Source organism: Xyrauchen texanus, chromosome 33, assembly GCF_025860055.1.
Source record: "Xyrauchen texanus isolate HMW12.3.18 chromosome 33, RBS_HiC_50CHRs, whole genome shotgun sequence".
Classification (NCBI taxonomy): domain Eukaryota; kingdom Metazoa; phylum Chordata; class Actinopteri; order Cypriniformes; family Catostomidae; genus Xyrauchen; species Xyrauchen texanus.
In genome coordinates this window covers 7,433,647-7,454,009 of record NC_068308.1, presented here as the reverse complement: position 1 = coordinate 7,454,009, position 20,363 = coordinate 7,433,647, and the positions used below count along the sequence as shown (strand labels likewise).

The following is a 20,363-nucleotide window of genomic DNA, read 5'->3' as shown; positions in this document are numbered from 1 at the left end:
AAGCGTTTTAAGTCATGTTTCACTTCTTATATGATGTTCAATTGATTGGACGAGTGTTTTACTATGGCGATGTTTGGAATGAAAAACTAGCTTACAATATATTGAATACTGTGCAGTGTACACTATATACTGACTATTATTCTTAAAAATTGTGAAAAGTGTTGGCAATATTCCACGATAAACATTTCAAACAGTAGTATACAACATTGTTGTCACATGACCTCTTCTCATTGCATGTCAAGTTGTCATCACAGAAATAAAATGGTAATTTTGCCTGGTTTTAATTCAGTTTTGTGTAAAAATATCTTTAGTTTTGGCTGTCAGATCACACAATGGGTCAAAATAGAGATGTAACAAAATCATGGCTGCAACTGGGTCGTTGGAAAAGAAAGTTGACATGTCCTGACATTGTTGTACGGCATTCAAAAAACATTTAAACAGGATTTTGCTAATTTAATTTTAATAATAATTATGCATGCAGTTTTTATGATTTTATGATTAATTAAATAAGACTGGAATATTTGTGTTTAAAAAAAAGATTCACACTGCAGGTTAAAATTAAAATCAACCAGTCAAGGCAAAAATTTGTTAAAACTGGGAGAATTTGTTTTTTAAGTTATTAATTGTTAAAGTAGTTTTTTATGTTGTTTTTTTACAATTACAGGACCTAAAATATACCTTCCCTACATTCATATACATTTTAAGCTAAATTCTTGTTGATTAAAAAAATACAACACATGGACATTGTCAACTAACCAGTTACTTCTGGTGTTTTTTTTTTTTTTTTTTTTTTTTGCAACTTCTTGATATAATACAGTATATACTGCAAGAATAGTAAAAACAGTATGGTAGTATGCTATTCCAAACATAGCCTTTGTGAATATTGTGTCCTTCTCTCCTTTGGAACTGATCTCCATCCTCATTGTTCTTCTTACAGTAAACCTTTGGACTATGTTTCAAGCGGCTCAGAAACTAGGAGGATACGAAGTGGTGAGTGAAATCCAGTGCCATTTCTCCTTTAGCTCTCAAACATTCCTGAAAAACAAGATTTTCTGATTATTTGGCTTGCCATTTAATGTGTGTATATTAGACTCAGGCCTGAATGCCTCTTACAGACACACGTGTAACCCTTTTGCAGTGGAGGAAATTGGTTGGGGCTTGTTCAGTACTCATTAAGGGACCATTATTGTGCAACAAGTGAACTGCGCAATAAAGGGAATTCACTTGGCAGCTTATCTGACATCTGTTCTTCTAAAATATGGTGTAAACATTAAAGTCCACACCATGCAACCAGTTAAATGTATTAAAATAAATGTATTTATTTGTTTAATTCTGTCATTATTTATTCACCATTATGCAGTTCCAAACCCATACGCTGTTACTTTTTCCAAGGAGCAGAAGAGAATTTTAAAGACTCTTCACTCAGCTTTTTTCCATACAATGACAGTTCATATTGGCCACATGTGTTAAGCTCCAAAAAGACTAAAAAAAGATGACAAAAGTAGTCCTTTTGTAGCCCTATGACCCATGCACTATATTCTAATCTTCTAAAGTCTTACGAACAGACCAAAATTTCAATGGTAATATTTCCCTAAACTGTAGCCAGAACCCTTCTACATAGGGGAGCCTATAAGCTTAGTCTAAAATAGCAAAACGCAGCGGCCCCATAAACATTCTATGGGTGGTACACTGGCAAGGAGACAAGAAGCTGTATTTTTTAATAGATGTCTGTGGAGTAGGTGCTTTATTTCACTGAAAAATCTGCTTTTGTGATGAAACAGCTCATCATTTAATGAATTGATAGCCTGTCCACTAATCTTCAACATGTTTCTCTCAAGATAATTTTGCGACAGGAAGTCAAAAGTTCTTCTGCTTAAATTGCTTACTGAAATCAAACCACTGCCCACAGTGGCCAAAACTGGAAGTGTTAATGTGGTGAAATGTCCACAGGGTGGCAACAAAAGCGAGTTGTTATTAGTTGTTATTAGCAACATGCTAACATGCTATCAGGGAAAGGTGAACACATTTTAATTGATGCAAAAATGTTTAAATGGGGATGGAACTTTCAGTATTTCAGCAGAATAGTGTCGATTTCAGGGCACATGAACAAACGTCATCGGAGCAACATTTTTGTTGTCAATTCAACTTTTGTAGCCCTTAGCAGAGTTATGGCGGAGGGGAAGATTATCAGTAACTATACGATTTAAGTGTACAATAACAGCTTAAATTTTGGTCTGTTCATCAAACAAGACTATTTTAAGGCCTATAAATATAGTGCACAAGTTGTTTAAACTATTTTTATGATGCTGTTTTTGTGTATGTGTGTGTGTGTGTGTGTGTGTGTGTGTGTGTGTGTGTGTGTGTGTGTGTGTGTGTGTGTGTGTGGACATGTTTATTTGGTTTACGAGGACAATTTTTTAGGTTACAAACTGATAATTACAGGGGTATTATGCAATAAATGTGGTTTATGAGGACATTACTAATGTCCCCGTAATTTAAATAGCTTAAAAAACATATTAAACAGTGTTTTATTAAAAATGTAAAAATGCAGACATTTTTTGTCAGGTTTAGGGGTTGTGTTCTGTTTAGGGGATAGAATCTATAGTTTGTACAGTACAAAAATCACTATGTCTATGGAAAGTCCTCATATTGATAGGTAGACCAACATGTGTGTGTGTGTGTGTGTGTGTGTGTGTGTGTGTGTGTGTGTGTGTGTGTGTGTGTGTGTGTGTGTGTGTGTGTGTGTGTGTGTGTGTGTGTGTGTTTTTGTTTTAGTTGTCCAATTTAAAGATTTTAAAGTTATTCCGATATTTTTCATCAGTACTGAAGAGAGTGAGTGTGATAAGGAGACATCCCAGTTGTTTAGATCAGGAGCAAACAGGAAGCCACTTAAATGATTATTGCTCCTTTTCTCTTTTCATCTGGCATACTCATACTGCTTCCCGCCATTCTCAAGCATACAGTTTTAATCTCACCAACAAAATTACTGATGTTTTTATTTTATTTTTGTCAATAATAATGAAGAAGAGACAAAGTATTCATGACAATAAATAAACAATTATAAGTAGAATGAGATGATATATTAATTACCTCACACAAACTCATGATTAGTGTTGGGAAAACTACTCAAAAATGGTAATACAATACAAATATGTTTTGATTGATTTACTGATTACTTGTTAGGAAGTAATGACATCACTAATTACTTCACTTTCAAGTCTCTTTCTAAAACAATTTTCACAGAAAACTTTAGTTTTTTCCACTCAATAAATTCAAAATAATATTTATATTCATTCCTTGTTCTTTGTCGTTGTCTGTTCAGCTATCACATAAACACAGATGCACACATGAACATAATTCATGTTTTAAATGTATTATAAAAATATGTGTATCTCAATTAATGTACTTAGAGTACGTAAAGTCGGTAACTATAAGTTGATTACAAGAATTTAAATTGTGATGTGTTTCATAACTTTTTGACAAAGAAAAGTAAATAATTAAAAAAATGTTAACTTTGTTATCAGATTACACCCAAGCTCAGCTTTTCACAACAACATTTCACAAGTATTTAGTTTATGTTGATAAATCTTTTAATTTATTTTACGTTTTATAAATGTTTGGTGTGTTACATTTTGGCATGTTTTTCTCATTATGCACAAAATCGTCAACTATTTTTTTTCCCAATTAAAATGAAATGCCTTTTCAGAGTACAATATAGCCTAAACTTAAAAAGTCACTGTGTACTGTGTCAAAATTAACTCTGCAAGCATACAGCAATGTTTACGTTCCCTCCCATGTCATACAAACAGCTAAAAATGAATCTCATATACTCGCTGCCACAGAAAACTTGGCTTTAAATGCTGCTGACATCTGTAATGAAAATCATTGTGCAGGAGGAGTGGTAATGTCATTGGAAACATTTACAGATCAGATTAAACTACTCTCCTGGGCTTGAACTTTACTTGACTGTGTTTTAATACTGCAACTGTACTCCACACCTGAAACCTGCCTTGTACACAATATCCATGTTAAAACAAACAACAGTCAAGCCGTAATATTTGTGAGGGAGTTTATAGAAGGTAGTGGAGGCCATAGGGACAATTCTGTTCTCATGCTGTCAAAACTACAGACACTTCATTAAACGCTGTAGGAGACAGCAGAAACCCTGCTCACAGTGAGTTACCAAAGGAAAGTACAGCTCATGATCAGAAAAACTTTCATTTAATTGTTTCTACATTTGAATGGATTGTAGTTATTACATCTCCATGGACATTAAGTCATAAGCCGGAACACTGAGAATATTGTGCGTATTTGTGTTCTAACTAGTCTATAGTGAATACATTGGCCCCGCTGACTAAATTGCGCATGCATTAATTTCCCAGCACTTGATGCATGTGGTTTTCCATGGACTACATTATATTGAGAAAGACAGCCATTACCTGCGGGAAACAACCATTAACAATCCTTTAACCCTCATGCACTGAATGCAATAAGGTCTCTCATGAATATTAAACACATATGAATTATGTTTTTTCATTCAGTTAATAGTGCAGATACATACATTTTATTTCAAAAACTCAATCATATGACCTTGCATGGGACATTGTGCACTATGTGTCATTTGTAATATAAAGACATCATAATCTTCCAGGATGTTTAATATGCATCAAGTGACCCTCATATTTACCTTACTTGACAAAAAAGAAAACCTAACATATGAATACATGAATAATGGAATACCGATGTCTAAGTATCTGTGTTCAGTCCTTTCTGCTGTATTCACACATCCGTTACATGACCGTCCTTGTCACTCATAATGGACTCTCTTGCCATTTCAGATCACAGCTCGCCGACAGTGGAAAAATGTATATGATGAGCTGGGTGGCAATCCAGGAAGCACCAGTGCCGCTACATGCACACGAAGACACTACGAGAGGTTTGTCTTTCATTTCCTCATTAGTATGGTCTTAACCCATTGGTTCTGCAGAAAATGTTATTACCCCACATAGTAGTTAAATAAATGAAGACACTAATTTATATATGTTCTTGTTGGGAAATGGAGGATTAGTTCGCATAAGTGTTTTTTTTTATTTGTTATTAGCTAAAATATGTAACAAATTGTTTGTTTGACATCAATCGTTTTTGAGGCAAAGTTGTTCAGAATAAAGATATCTATCATATACTATGAAAAACGTGTGCCTGTTTGAAACACCGCAGAATATACAATCATTTGCTGGGATGTAAAAAATGATAGCACCACCCGTTCGCATTTTTCAAAGACCAAGAGACAAATAGGCCTACCATGTTTCATTCTGATCGGCCTTTTCTAACCCTGTCCAATAGCTGCTGAAAATTGATTGGTCGATGATGGCCATGTTTTTCAAGATATGTGACTGTCCTCATAGACCTTGATGGGACCTTGGACACAGACACTACATCTAAAATTTCAAGTCGATCAGACAAACGGTTTTATAGTAAGAGCTATTTTAGATTTGTCATTGTTATAGCGCCACCAAGTGGCAGAAGCATGCAATTTGTTTCATGTGTCCTCAGACTGACCTCCTACATAAGTGTCCTAAATCTAGTTTAAATATATCATTCCTTCCAAAAGCTATAACCATTTTAGTAAAATTAGCCACTCTGTCTGTTTTAGCATTATGTTGTGATGATTAATCAGAAGTTGAAAATGTTTTGTTAATTTTTGATATTGGGACTTCAGAGAATCTTTCTGAACTGGTTTGGTTCTAATATCGCATTACATTTTTTAGGACGGAAATTATATCAGAGATAGAGGTTTTGTTTGTCTTGAGCCAAAGATTCCATTTGTCACAGACTTAAGTGCCTTATATCAGTAGAAATGTACTAGTGATATAAATATCTTGCTTGGTAAGTTTAATCACTTGGTCCTACTTAACTGTGTCTTATCTTTGGTTTCTTTGGTTTCTGTGACTAAAAGTAAACAACATAAAGTGATGTTTAAAAGAGTGTGATTGTTAGGGTTACCTTGTCTTGTTTCACTGTTGCCCTTTTGTTTGCCATTTTTGTCACTTTTGCATTCCTTAGTTTTCACTTTTGTCCTTTGTTTAGCTCCACAGTCTCCCTGTTAGCGTTCGTGTTCGTTGTTCATTGTTTTCACCTGCCCTCGTTAGTTGTCTTTTGTTTTAGTTTATCACCTAGTTATCTTGTTTGAGTTCTGTTTGTTCATTGGTTCCTGTCTTCCCATGTCCACGTATTTATACCCTGTCTGTTTGGTTAGTCACTGTCTGTCGTTGAATGTTGTTAGCCTGGTGTGTGTTCCCTGCCCGTTTTCCTCAGTCTTGTGTTTATTTCCCCATTGAGGGTTTGCCTTTGTGTTTGTTGAGTGTCTAAGTCAATAAAGTAAGTTTGCATCTAGATCCGCTCTCCTCGTCTGCCTCCATTCGTCACAGTGATAATTTGAGGAAAATTAAATGTGCTCAAATATTTCTTTGTATGTTTCTCTGGCCAGTACAACAGTGGTTTTGGAATTTATACTGAATTTTTTTTTAACTTTTGTATTGAATAAACCTGAATAAATTAAGTTTTAAGAGTTAGATAGGGTTAGAGGGGTTAACTTCTTAATGTAACAATTGCTGGTTACCACTTTTTACAGTGTAGAATAAAACAGCTATGGACCGATGATATTAGATTTCAACCTATAGTGGTTTTTGCCAATAATGATAACAAATCTGGTGGAAAAGACAGATACCCAGATAGCAATAAGTCGGCGGGCCGCTGGCGGTGCGCCGGCGGCAGTAGAAGCGTCAGAATGGCGATATCGCAAACACGTTTGACGGCGCACCGCCGGCGGCAGCCGCTCTTTAAAAGTGGCAGCCGCCTTCGTTCCGCGGCCGGCCCGCTGGCTATCCGCCGTTCCGCCACCGTTATATCGAAGGCGGACCGTCGGAGGCAAACGCTTTTTTCGAGCGATCTGCCGCCGCTTATTGTGTATATATATATATATATATATATATATATATATATATATTATATATATTTATAGCATGCAGTTTATCAAGAATAATGATTGATCAAACCAGACAAATTTCCATTTGGCGTTTTAATTCCACATTTCAAAGTACAGTAACTGTCAATGAAACAAGATGTCAGATCACTGAAATATAAATAACAGAAAAATACAAACATTATATATATATATACACACACACACACACACACACACACACACACACTAAAGAACATGCAGGTTTCCAAATCAATTTTGGTAAAAAAACATTTTTTTTTAAAAAACACTACTGTAACACTTACAATAATTGTTAATAATATAAAGAGGTCAGCTCTAGGATGAAAAGAATTACCAGTAAACATAAGCAATGAGGATATTTGGTACCAAATAAAGTGCAGGATACCAAATAAATTGAGGTATAACATCATATTTACAAGTCATTTCTAACAATAGGTTAAGTGGTAATAATTTAGAGTAAAGCTCTGGAGTAGAATATACCATTATAACTGCAATGCTGACCTGTGGCACAAGGATTTACAAGCTATATTTAACAATAGAATAGTTAAGCACTGTAACAATGAAATAAGCAGCAAATTGTATATGAAATAATTGAGATCTTTGGTATCAAAGAATGTGCAGGATAACAGGTATAATATACATTTTGACATTCAACTTACACATGACAACAAGTGGGAATAAATATAATTAACAGCAGAAAATCTGGCTGTAGAGAACACAGCCAATCAGAATGTCTGGAGAGGTTGGGGACTGTTTGGCGTAGTGGGCTAAGAATCACCGGTTTTCCCCGACCTCCAGAATGAGGCAGTGCAAATTGGCATATCTTCAGTGATTCCTCGTGCGCCTGTATAAAAGGACAAACCATCCCATATTCATCCAAGGAGCTGCCCTCAAAGCAGGGTCACGAGAGAAAAGAAGAAAAAAAAAAAAAGCAATTTCCACAGTGAACAGCGTGGATTGGGTGAGTGTAGTCTGACACTTTTAGCAGGCTTTTTTAGGGGTCTTGATGTTACTGACTGCAGGATAAAGAAAGGGTTCCAGTTGTCAGTGATGCTGGGGTGTCAGTATTCAGCCTAGGTTTAAGGGGTCGGCTGTGGGTCCCTCTCAGCTGTGCTGGCGCCTTTTCCACCTTCATGTTCAGATGCTCCTTTTAGGTAACGCGTAACGTTAACCTGGATCGCCTCATCAGTGGCATCCTGGGTTGCCGGGTTCTTCCGGATGGCTCCTGTAGAAAATAAAGATCTGTCATTCCATTTGAATGGCATAAGGTCATACACATCTACTTAAATATAAAAAAATATCCAACTTACTTTGAACAATGGTCTTCAGGAACATGTCTCTAAAACATGCTTTATCCCCTACACCAGTCCAGGTTGTATTGATGGAAAGGTGATTAGAGAAGATACTCTGAAGCATTCGCCACACGGTTGTCTTTAGGTCCCTCCCACATTTGATTGCCAAAAACCGAAGCTGAAAATACAAAAAAAACATGTTACAAATTACATTTCTCTGAAGCTTCTCATAAATTTAAAATGTGACAGGCTGTGGATTCAGACTGTAGAATATGCAGTGTACGATCTTAATTTTACTTTTTAGATTACCCTATGGCGTTATAAACGAAATCGGCACACTTACAAATCGTTGCTGGAGCTCTTTATCCTGCCTCAAACTGTTGTCAAGCAACACCAAATCTTCCTGGGTGTCTAGGGGGGAGTAACAGATCCCCTGGCAGGGATAACTCTCCAACAGACACATTGGCACTGAAATGTTGCAGCATAGCATTTTGTTGTCCATGCTATGCACAACATCGCCAAACTCCAAGACGTCGCAGCATTAGGGTTTGATCTGCACCTACAGGGGTTCCCAGAATAAAAGAATAAAGTAGTCAGTCCTGGTCCTTGAACTACTAAACTATGACATTTATATCTAGGTCTACTACATGTACAGGTGTCCCCAGTGGGAATTAAACCAACAACCACAGGTGTTGTTTGCAAGTTGTACCCGATTGCCCAGTGAGAGCAAATGTCTTCAACATTGTCCCAACTTGCTTCACCTGCTCTTGAAGTGAGCCGCTGTCACCTGGGAAGTAACAATATATTGATTAGCAATACACTAAATATAATAGTAATATAATATAATCACTATTATCATACCAGTAACTTTCCCTGTAATTTCTATCCACAGTATGTTATGCATGGCATACAAGTTCATAATGAAGAACCCTTATGATAACATCAATTTCATTTTTTTTCTTTGAAGCAGAATATTTGTTTGTAAAAGGGGAGGAAAAAGAAAATAATGAAATATTGGTATACAGATTTTGGTTGATATATCATACTGTACAGTGAAATTTGCTATTGTTATATCCCTACTCACCTGAAGGACGGGTAGATCAGGCAAATCTCCAGTCAGGCCTTTGTAGAGTGTGTGCTCCTTTGAATAACACTTTCATGAGTGTGAAGTGGCATATCCACAGGTATTTTAATTCAAACATGCAACATATTGTAATAAATCTACAATATTCAGCCTTTACCTTACACCCTCGGTTGTTGCTCTACACTTTTATTATATTAAATACTTATTTATATAGCTTGCTCACTGTATAATCATGATAGCCTAATACTTATAACACAAGATTGCATCTTAAACGAATGACTGAGTTGAAAACTTGAATAAGAACGCATTTTACACAGAGGGGACCAGTTAGGGAAACTTACCTGCCTACAATAACTGTTTTCATTTGATTTGAGTTACATTAAACATGAATAACCTTAGCCGAGTCCCCAGGAACATCGGGCTATTAAAGTAACAAGCCTGTAACTGCGGTCTTATCAATACTAGCAATACTAGCTTCACCATACACTCAAAATGTGAGGTTTATCTGTTTTCCTCATGGACCTGTAGCACAATGCCCTGACAGTGACTTCACCTGTGCCCTGATCTTTATTAGAAACTGAGAGGAGAGCAAGTTAATATAATTTATATTACAATTATCACAAAAATTAACAAACAGTCTGCTTTAAAACTAAGAAAAAACAAGCTTCTATACTAACCTTACATAAAAAATGAACACGTGGCTGAACTAGCTTAGCCGCTATCTGCCGCACACCACATTAGATTAAAATACTTACCCTTGTAGTTGTGCATATAACTCGATATGTAGAGTTTAAAGCCCTTGTCCCTCTTGCTTGTCGGAGCAGGGGACCAGGCATCAACAATGCGATGAACATCGCTGACGCGTATTTTCGGAAGATTCTGGAGACATCGAGTAAAAACAGACATTTTGGGCGACACGCAAGTAAACCGGAAACAGATATGGCGACAGCGGAACTTCACAGTTCAGTCTTTGTAATGTGTTTTAGCAATACATTTTTAACATTTATAATGCGTTTAGATTTTTTTTTATTGCCTTTACAGGGACTTTAACACTTTCTTAAACATTTGTACAGGTCATAATTGCAAAACCTGTAAAAGGTAAAATAACAAAAAAAAAAATCGAGGTTGGAAAAAATGTAGACATAAATGAAATTTCTAGCAACTGTGAAACCAGAGGATAATTTCGCTTTTTCATTGAGTTTATCCTTCACGTCAAAACAGGGATTTTCATGTTTATGATAGATATCACCATGGTTGCAAATTAATAAAAAAATTAAAGTATACCCGAGATTTTGGCCATGTTGCAGATGTCTTTCACTGTTCACTGATAGTCAGGCATTCGTGAAAAGTCTAACTTCATCAATTTATTCTGCTAAATTGTTCATACCATGAATTAAATATCTATTTTAAAACCTAATCAGAATCATAAAGATATTTATTGCCAAGTAAGTTTTACAAAAGGAATTATTTTTGGTTTATTGGTGCATGTCTCAAATGCGCAGCAATCAAAGAAATGTAAACAATTTTGAAGTGCATAAAATAATTCACTATATTTTACATATATTACTGTATAATCGCTTCCGAGTTTCAAAGTAATTTAAATGTCATTTCCTAAACCTTACCTTATCATGGAATCAAGAGTCAAGCCTCTGTTATAAACCCTAATGGCTTTGGAGCAAAAAATAATAATAGCCAACATGGATGGTCGATTTTGAGAGTAGAAATCCTTGTATTTCAAAGCGGCTTGCCGCCAGCCGCCCGCGGTCGATCAGCCTAGATCGGCATATCGCAAGAAATGGGAGTGACGAATCCGGCGGCAAACGTTTCATCCCCGCCAGTGGGACGCACCTATAGCCGACAGCTTAGGGACGGCGGCAAAAAGAAGCCGTGCGGATATTTTTTGCTATCTGGGTAACTGTTAAGAAAATGTTAAGAAATTTCATAATCTTTTTTCTTTTCTTATTTTGAAAAAAGAAAAACTTATTTGGTTCTTAATGTGAAACCTTTAACTATATAGAAGCACAAAATTGATAAAGTACTCTTATTTTGAAATGGAGACTTGGCTCTGTTACATGCTCTATATATTAAGTAAGTTTTTTTTATAACCTATATATTCACCAGATGAAGGATTTGTATTATTATTCACATGATATGAAGTTGGAGACAGAATGTTTGTATACGTATTTGCACGTTTCCTTATACTGTAATCACATTTCCCCTTCTGTCACTCACTCAACGTTGTGTCTAACGCACCTGAGAAAAGGCCAATTTCAAGTTGGCAGACAGAATTTGCATGCCCTGCCCCGGACATACGGGTATAAAGGGAAGCGGGGCAGTCAGAAGTTTTCTTCGGAGCCGAACGGTTGTGTAACAGCAAAGCTGAGTTCACCACTGTTTCACTCACCTCTGTTGGCAAGAAGCACTGCTGTTGGATCTCTCTGCATGCAGAAGAGGAGAAGCTGGAGGGGAGGCTGTCCCCCTCCACCTTGAAGGTGTATGTAGCTGCTATCGCAGCCCACCACGACACAGTAGATGGCAAGTCCTTAGGTAAGCATGACTTGATTATCAGGTTCCTGAAAGGAGACTGAACTCACCCCGGCTTAGCCTGTTCCCCTCCTGGGATCTCTCTGTGGTCCTCTTGGGCATTAAGAGACCCCCTTCGAGCCGCTTGATTCAGTTGAGCTCAAGGCCCTCTCACTGAAGACAGCCCTCCTGATCGCGTTAGCCTCCATCAAGAAGGTTGGGGACCTGCATGCGTTCTCTGTCAGCGACACCTGCCTGGAGTTCGGTCACGTTATCCTGAGGCCTCGACCGGGCTATGTGCCCAAGGTTCCTACGACCCCCCCCTTCAGGGACCAGGTCATGAACCTGCAAGCAAGCTGCCCCGGGAGGAGGCAGACCCAGCCTTCTCGTTGCTGTGTCCAGTACGTGCTTTGCGTATCTATTTGGACCGCACCCAGACCTCTAGATGTTCTGAGCAGCTCTTTGCCTGCTTCGGTGGATGGCGGAAAGGGAACACCGTCTCCAAACAGAGGTTAGCTCACTGGGTCGTTGTTGCTATTTCCTTAGCTTATCACACCCAGGCCGTGCCCGCCCTCTTGTGGGTTCGAGCACACTCTACGAGAAGTGTGGCATCCTCGTGGGCACTGGCCCATGGCACCTCCTTTGCAGACATCTGCAGAGCAGATATCCAATATCTTTGCCAGATTTTACAATCTCAGGGTTGAGTCGGTCTCGTCCCGTGTTTTGTCAGGTCCGAGCCGGTAGAACTCGGTAATGCGGCACAACCGACCGGGTGTTCCGCTTGCACACAGCGCCCTTCACCAAGTTGATCCAGTACGCCTTCTATCCCAGGTTAGCCACTAAGCGTCGCTCCCTGGATGTTCTCCTCCCTAGCTTTCTGGCCGGCGAATTCAGCAGAGCAATAGCGGCCAGACCCACTACGAGTCACAGGTGCTCTGTACTGGGGTCGGGCTCCACGGGCTTAGTTCCCTTCTCAGACAAACTCCCTGTGATGTATTTTCCGCGGTACGGTCCCCCTGTCGGCGGACCCGCGTTTCCCTTGGGCATCCCCACGGCCCTGGTCGCTGTGCTGTAGAGTCCCCCCTCATTAGGCTGGACCTACCACCGCGCCATTTCCCACGTATGGCTTCACAACCCTCGTGGTGTATTTGCCACATGTTACCTCCCCCTAGACTGGGCAGGATGTGGCCTCCGCATGGTCTTTTCCCCGCTTCACGTCCTATGTGAGAGACATTTAAATGGCCGTACCTTATTTTCGGCTCCTCAGTGCAAATTCCTAACTGGCACTCGCTGCACCGCTACGTTTGGTGCCCCAGGAAGACCCCTTGTGTCACTTCATTTGACACAACATTTCGTTCCTTCCCTCGGGGAACGGAGGTTACAACAATACCCATGACGTTTTCTTTGCTTGCTGAATGGGCGTTTGTCCAGAAACCATGTACACACAATTACTTCAGTTTAGAACACTTGATTATCTTATTAAAGAAAACTAAATATGCATTGAAGAATTAATAATTGTTGTCAGAGGAATAAAAAAATAGCTAGATTTTATATATTTTTGTCAGTACCCGTTCCAAAAACCAACTATCGACACCGATTAATCTTTAAAACCGATATATTGGTGTACCTCTAACTGATATGACTAAAATCTCATGTGAGTATTTGTCAAGTTAAATTTCTTTAAAAGTACTATTCATGTCTTTTGTTGAAACATTACTTTAAGTCATTGCGCCTTCAAGCCACTGATTTTAAATATATGTTATCCAAATCTCCAGCATCACATACAGTAATTACACCACAGTATACATACACCAAACCAGTTTATTTATATGTTTTTTTACTGCCAAATTCCCTCCATAATTGTGTTCATTTTTGTACTGAAGTGTGGTAAAGGTTTGACCTTTAAGGTTTATGTGACATGCTTGTTTCTTCCGGGCTGGCCCATCTGGGGGTTTAGCTGGGCTTGGGCAGATGGACTTGGCAGGGCTTTTGTTAATGGCAGCACTCCATCCTTGGCTCTACCATCAGATTTAGTGCTGAGTCAATAGCTACCAATAATGTATCTGTTCAGTGAATAATAGGCTGCCAAAAGCTGATGTTACTGTATATCCTTGATCAAACAGGTAGGGATGTGCTGATGTGTTCACTTGTGCAGCTGTTACTTAGAGTAATTAATTTAATTAATTTGCCAAGCAAATGATGCTATTCTGTCCATCACTCACAAGTCCAGTATTATCTGCGGTCATCCCCCTGGCTTGTCTTTGGTTTTGTGTGGGACGGGCCACATTGTTCCACTTGCAACTGCTCCAAGCTCTGTTCTTTGGGGCCCAACTTGAAGGGGCTTTTTATGGAAGTCCTTTTGCAGGGCCACTGCCAAGTGCAGCTCCGGCCACAGATGGGAATGAAGATGTCTGAGGTTTTTTTTCCCCCTAATTTTTCTTTTAATGTTTTTTTTTAGAGGAGCCCATGCACTGATCTTTTTTTTTCTCCTTTTGCTCCCTCCCTACTTGGGGTAAACCAAGTTCTTAAAAGATTTTTGTTAAGTACTTCCCTCCCTTTGAAGGGCATCCGACTAAACTGACTTTGTTTGGAATTTGTCATCTTAGAAAGTGGTCTGCAGACTCTCTTGTTGGTTAAAGAACACTAACAAAGTCATGAATGAGGCCTGAAGGTGAACACAAGTAAAAACAAAGCACCGTTTTAACAAGGTTTTAAAATATTATCATTTGATGCATAGCATTAACAGCATTGTGCTATTGGACAGACAACAGACACAAAGAAATATAAAAAAAACTATGTATATTTATATTTGTTACATTCTGTCATTATTTACTCACCCTCATGTTGTTCCAAACCTGTCTGACTTTTTTCTTCTTCTGCGGTAAACAAAAGGAAAAATCATGATGAATGTACTGGTCACAGAAAAAAGCATGTTAAACTATGTTTATGGTGCTTTTTTTTTAGGGCAGGGTACTTATGGGGCTTTTCCATATACAGTAAATATACAGTTTAGCGCATGAATTGCACTGACTACTTTTATGGTACTTTTTGTCATTTCAAAGCTTGACAGACCCATATGGAGAAAAAAGATACTATTCAAACAGTAAATTTACCCTTGTGTTCCACAAAGGAGAGAAAGTCAGACAGGTTTGGAACAGGGTGATGACAGACTTTTTCTTATTTGGTTAAACTATTCCTTTAGCATCCGTTAGAGGTTGGTATTTGTATTAAAAATTTCATTAACTGTTGATATTGATATGTACTTTATTATCTGATTAGCTTTTTGGCTACTATGCATGTTGCTGGGGAAGATAAACAAATGTAGATTACAAATTGGGTCATAAAATATGACATCAATAACCTTGATAGAGGCTGCGGCATTCAAGCCCACCTCCCTTCTGCTATTTAATTATATAGGTCAGTGGCACTGATCAATCTGGCCCTGATTATTTATTTAATCCTCCTCTTTCCAGAGAGAGATCTTTGTTCTAGAAATGTTCTGCCTTTGAATGCCTCTGCAGATAACAGCATTCCATAAACCTTGTCGAACAACTTCAGTTTTTCTGCCACAGAGGTTTGTTACTGTGTGAATTTATACTGTCCTTTTTTTTAAAAAAAAAAGCTCTACGGGAGATTTCTCAATGCAGTCACCACTGCAGAACCAAACAATTCAGAAGGCATGCTGCTTTGCATAATGCTTGAATAATGTTTGCATGACTACTTGCAAATATTATATTATTGGGCTTTCAATAGTCAACTTCAACTGATATTTGCATTCATTGCTGACGTTCAGAATATAATACAAGCTTGTTAACTTAATATTGTACAGTATAAACTGCATACTGCCTATTATTTTTAAACAGTAGTATAATACAAGTTTATATGGGATGTATGTGTTTCTTTTTTCTGTATTTATTGTTTTAGTTGTTCTCTATTTTATTGATTGTCATTGGTTGTGATGTCATGGTCATCAGATGTGCTGATTGTTCATGACATATTTTAAATTTGGTGCTGTTGCACTTTAAATGCCTGACAAATGTCGAGTGACCAAAATGTTGCTGAATAAATTTGGATACTCTTTCCAAGCCAGGATAGTGTCAGGGAATTTTTTCCGTTTCATTGACACAGTAGCCATAATGTATGCTAGTGGTGTCCAGTTATTTTCTTGGAAATAAAAAGGGTTATTTTTGATTATTTATTGAATTTTGTGAAGAAAAAAAACCCATATATGATTATATAATACATTATTATTTAATGTATATTATTATATTTACATACAATTATATTGCACTATATACTGTGTGTGTGTGTGTGTGTGTGTGTGTGTGTGTGTATATATATATATATATATATATATATATATATATATATATATATATATATATATGTCACGGAATGCAGAGGCAGGACCCAAATGCAGAGTTGAAAAATAAAAGGGAAGTTATTAAATAACACAACCTCACTGGCTGCGGCAGGGGAACGGGCCGTGACATATATATGTGTATATGTATACACACACTGCATTATATTACATTTATGCACTTGGCAATGCTTTTATCCAAAGTGACTTTTACTGCCTTACAGGTGTACATTTTATCAATTTGTGTGCATTAGTTTACAATTGAACCCATGACATTGGTGTTGCTAGTACAACTTATATACCTACCATAGTATATACTGCAAATATAGTGAGTTTAGTATGCTATTCTTAACCATTTTTATTGATGACAAATTGCATTGTGGCATTTCTAGCAAAATGCAGGATCCTCTCCGTACTTGATTATTGATTTTTGTATCCCTCCCTAGAATTAATGTTTGCTCTAAATTCAAACAAGTCACGCTTCACAGAGCTCATCCTTGAACCTCTCGCCAGTATGACAGATTTTAATGCAAACCCTTTAAGTGGAGTTTAATGATCTCTCTTTGAAGGACTCCTTATTCCTGGCGAGTATTGCATCAGCTGTTTTCCTCCCCAGAGACAACAGAGGTTCATTCGAGACTGCTGTTGCAGTAAACAACAGCAATATGCATTTATTATCCTTCCAAATCATTAACAGGCACAGGCTCATTTGCCATCCTAAGATGCCATCGTGTTCATTCTTTAACAAGACAAAAGCAGTTGTTTCAACTAGCACCAGCACAAAGATGATTAATATCTGTCAGCAGAGTTGTTTCTCAATAAAGATAATGCTCTTAGGTACTTCGGTACCAAATGAATACTAACATTTGGAAAAATGGATTCAGTTGTGCCATCTACCAACTCACTTTGGTACAGTACTCGTGTACTGGGTGACTGACAGTGGCTGATTTGAAATCCTCACATGTGCACTTTTGCAGTGATGTGGATGCACGCGTTAACACTCTTAGTTTTCTTAATTTAATTATTTCTTCTTTATTAGTGACTGTTTACTTCAATAATTTCTTAAAACCTTGAAGCAATGTGTACTTCATTGAGAACTGTACTGAAAATGCATTTTTAACTCTTGTACTGTTTACTATTGCAATTTACTTAAAAATGTACATTAATATTTAACCTTATAGATAAAAAAGGATGTTTAATAGCATATTCGTTTTGCTGTAGTACCAAAAGTGGTATTGCAAATCATAAAATTTCAATGGAATATATATTGACTACTGAAATTGTCAACCGATCTTATAGAATCACATCTTGGCTGATTGTACGCATTGCTCCAGATTCCTGGTGAAATGAACACTAGAGGCTCTTCACATAAATCACAAGTAAAACGGCAGATTATCAGGTCATAAACACTTATTTAAAGCACCGGGGTATGAGTCATGAAAAGAATGCAAGTCAACACGTGAGCTGAAAGTGTCACAGTGTCACAAAATGAAGTGGTAGCTTCAGCAATCACATTGTTATCTCACATTTTCTTTTATGACACTATCGGTTAGGTTTAGGTTTAAGGTGTATGGTAGGGAGGCACAGTAGGTTTTGTTGATTTAAAATTCGATAGAGCATGTACCTTTAAAACTTCATCTGTTTGTGAGAAAATGTTACTCGCTTTTTGCGACACACAGTGGACATTTGAGCTTGGACCACATATCTTGTCACAATCACTTCATTTTTAGGAGATCAGGACGTAAATGTTGAAATCGTGAAAACTTCGCTCTTGTGTACTTACTGAAGCGGTCATTATCAAACAGCATATTCTATTGAAGTTTATCTTAGGCCAGAAACACACTTTACTGAAGTGTAGAAACGATATGCTCTAGGTCAGCGCAGTTTAAGTGTGCTCTCCCGTTGCTCATGAAGCTTTCCACTTAACGTATTTTCTACATACTTGCAAAGAGTATGTTTTGTCTGTAACATTTTTTACGAAGTTTGGAAAGTCTCTATATTGACATTTATTAAGGTTAGTCTTTGCTCGCCCAGCGCTGCTTCATGCCCAGTTTCACGGTCTATTTATAATCTGAAGATAAAAAAGCTCTTTTTTAAGGCTTTGTTTTGGAACAACCACTGTATTGATGTTTCGTTTTCCACATATGGCTTAGTTATGCATTATCTCTTCACATTCTGCTGAGGGAAAAAGCACTGTGTTTATGTTGGGCTAAAGATTGAACAGCGTTCAAAAGAGCTCAGGCCTCTAATTTCATGTCTTTAAATCACTACCCAGGAATGTGGCTTTCATTTTGGTCTGCAACACAGAGCACATTCCAACAATAAAATATTTCACAGGGAGGATGTGTTTGTACAAACGACTTACACTACAAAAACACAGAGCTCATTGCATATTATTTAGAGTTTTTAATAATTAAAGTTGGCTTTTGAAAGTTAATGGGTTTTAGCCTGAAGGGAGTATGTGAGGTAATTTTAGGTCTAAAGGCCAGGAATGACAAAAGGCCTGGTTTGGCATTCCCTCCCCTCTCTGTTTAGCTGTGTGAATCTGGATTAGTTCAAGGGTCGACTTCTCAACAAAACCTTTCAGACGTCATGCAAAGCTTAGGAAACAATGTCTGTTTTTTCTTTCTCTCCCACACACACACACACACACACACATGCACACAAACAGCCTCACATTCTCTCCCCGTCTGTCTCTATGATTAATTCAACATTTCCCCCTGCAGAGATTTGCAGAAAAAATAATGCTTTTTTTCCTTTTAAAATACTTCAAATTATAACCCCATTTTAAGGGCTGAGTTTGATCCCAGATTGCACAGATGTGATCATTAAAAACGCTTTGTGTAGGGCTGGACGATATATCTCAAGTAAGCAAAAATACCATTATAATTGGAAAGTTAATTAATTTCTGTGAATCAGTTCAAACTGTTTATTTCAATGAATTGACTCAAAACTCAGATTCAGCGATTATTTTTGTTGTCATCAATCAATGTTTACAGACGCATCATTTTACATTTAAAGCTGAAGTATGTCATCTTTTCTGTGTTAAAATACTTTCCCCTATCCCAGCCTAATATACAGTGGTTAGTAATATGCTATAACCCTTACAAAAAATCTACCCGCCGCTTGCAAATTTGCAGCTCTTCACTGATAGTTGCGAAACTCTGGCAAACCCTTGGCAACAATAGACAATTTGCCGCATTAAAATTAATAATATAAAAAAAAAAAAATGAATAGTTAATTAGTTAATAATAATTTAAACATACACAAAAGTAAAAAAAAAACATTCACACATACATATCAATTGAATACTAATTTGGTATATACAGTGTGTATGTATATTTAAATATGACAGGCTGTCAGTCCCGAACATTCTGACTAGCATATTTTGGTTTAGAACACCATGAGGGTGAGTAAATGATACATACATACTGAGACATAAGTATTGAATATCATCAAAAGACTGAAGAATATAGTGGATGGTAATCTATATCCTCAGGCCCTTGTGCTCTGCGTAACCTCTCCTATACCCAATAGCAGGCCTCTGGTTGTTTGTTTAACATAGGTTTAGTATCAGAAACCTGCTGATATGCCATCTAGCTGTGTTACACATTTATTGCGGCTGTGGTCAGCATTTACAGTCCATGGCATTTCAGCAAGCGCTCATTAGGAGCCTTCTGTGGACGTAAACTGAAGGCTCCATCACTGGGCTTGTTTAATATGCAGTTAATGTCGGATTCAAGGCACGTCTCCCCAACACCAAAGCTTTGGAATGAGATGAATAAGAAAATGAAATTGTTGATGTCAACAACCATTTGTCTTCGTTATTATGGTATGTGGCCTGAGGGGTGCTGGGGGAGAACAGAGCGTCTCTTTATGTGCGAGAGCGCTCAAATACAAACATGCTAAAAATAGGCATTGAAACAGTTGTGGTTGTAATTCTTGGTGTAATATTTAACTTCCTGTGTCATGGGCTTTCACATCTGTGTATTGCGCCATCTTGTGACCAAGCAGTGGAAGTGTATCATTAACAGTGCTGAGTTTGTAGGAAAAACTGAGAACTTTCATATCAATTAAATATGATATATAAGCCTATTTTGA

The 20,363-nt window shown here is 37.5% G+C and overlaps 1 protein-coding gene across 2 annotated transcripts in view; it reads left to right on the top strand.

Moving 5' to 3' along the window:
• Positions 1-20,363, top strand: part of LOC127626587 (AT-rich interactive domain-containing protein 5B-like) — a 184,307-nt gene that overhangs the window by 134,445 nt on the left and 29,499 nt on the right. For both annotated transcript variants that reach the window (XM_052102484.1, XM_052102485.1), the window contains 2 exons: positions 938-990; positions 4,839-4,936. In XM_052102484.1, coding sequence (XP_051958444.1) covers positions 938-990; positions 4,839-4,936 — 151 coding nt within the window. The remainder of the gene's footprint in view (positions 1-937; positions 991-4,838; positions 4,937-20,363) is intronic.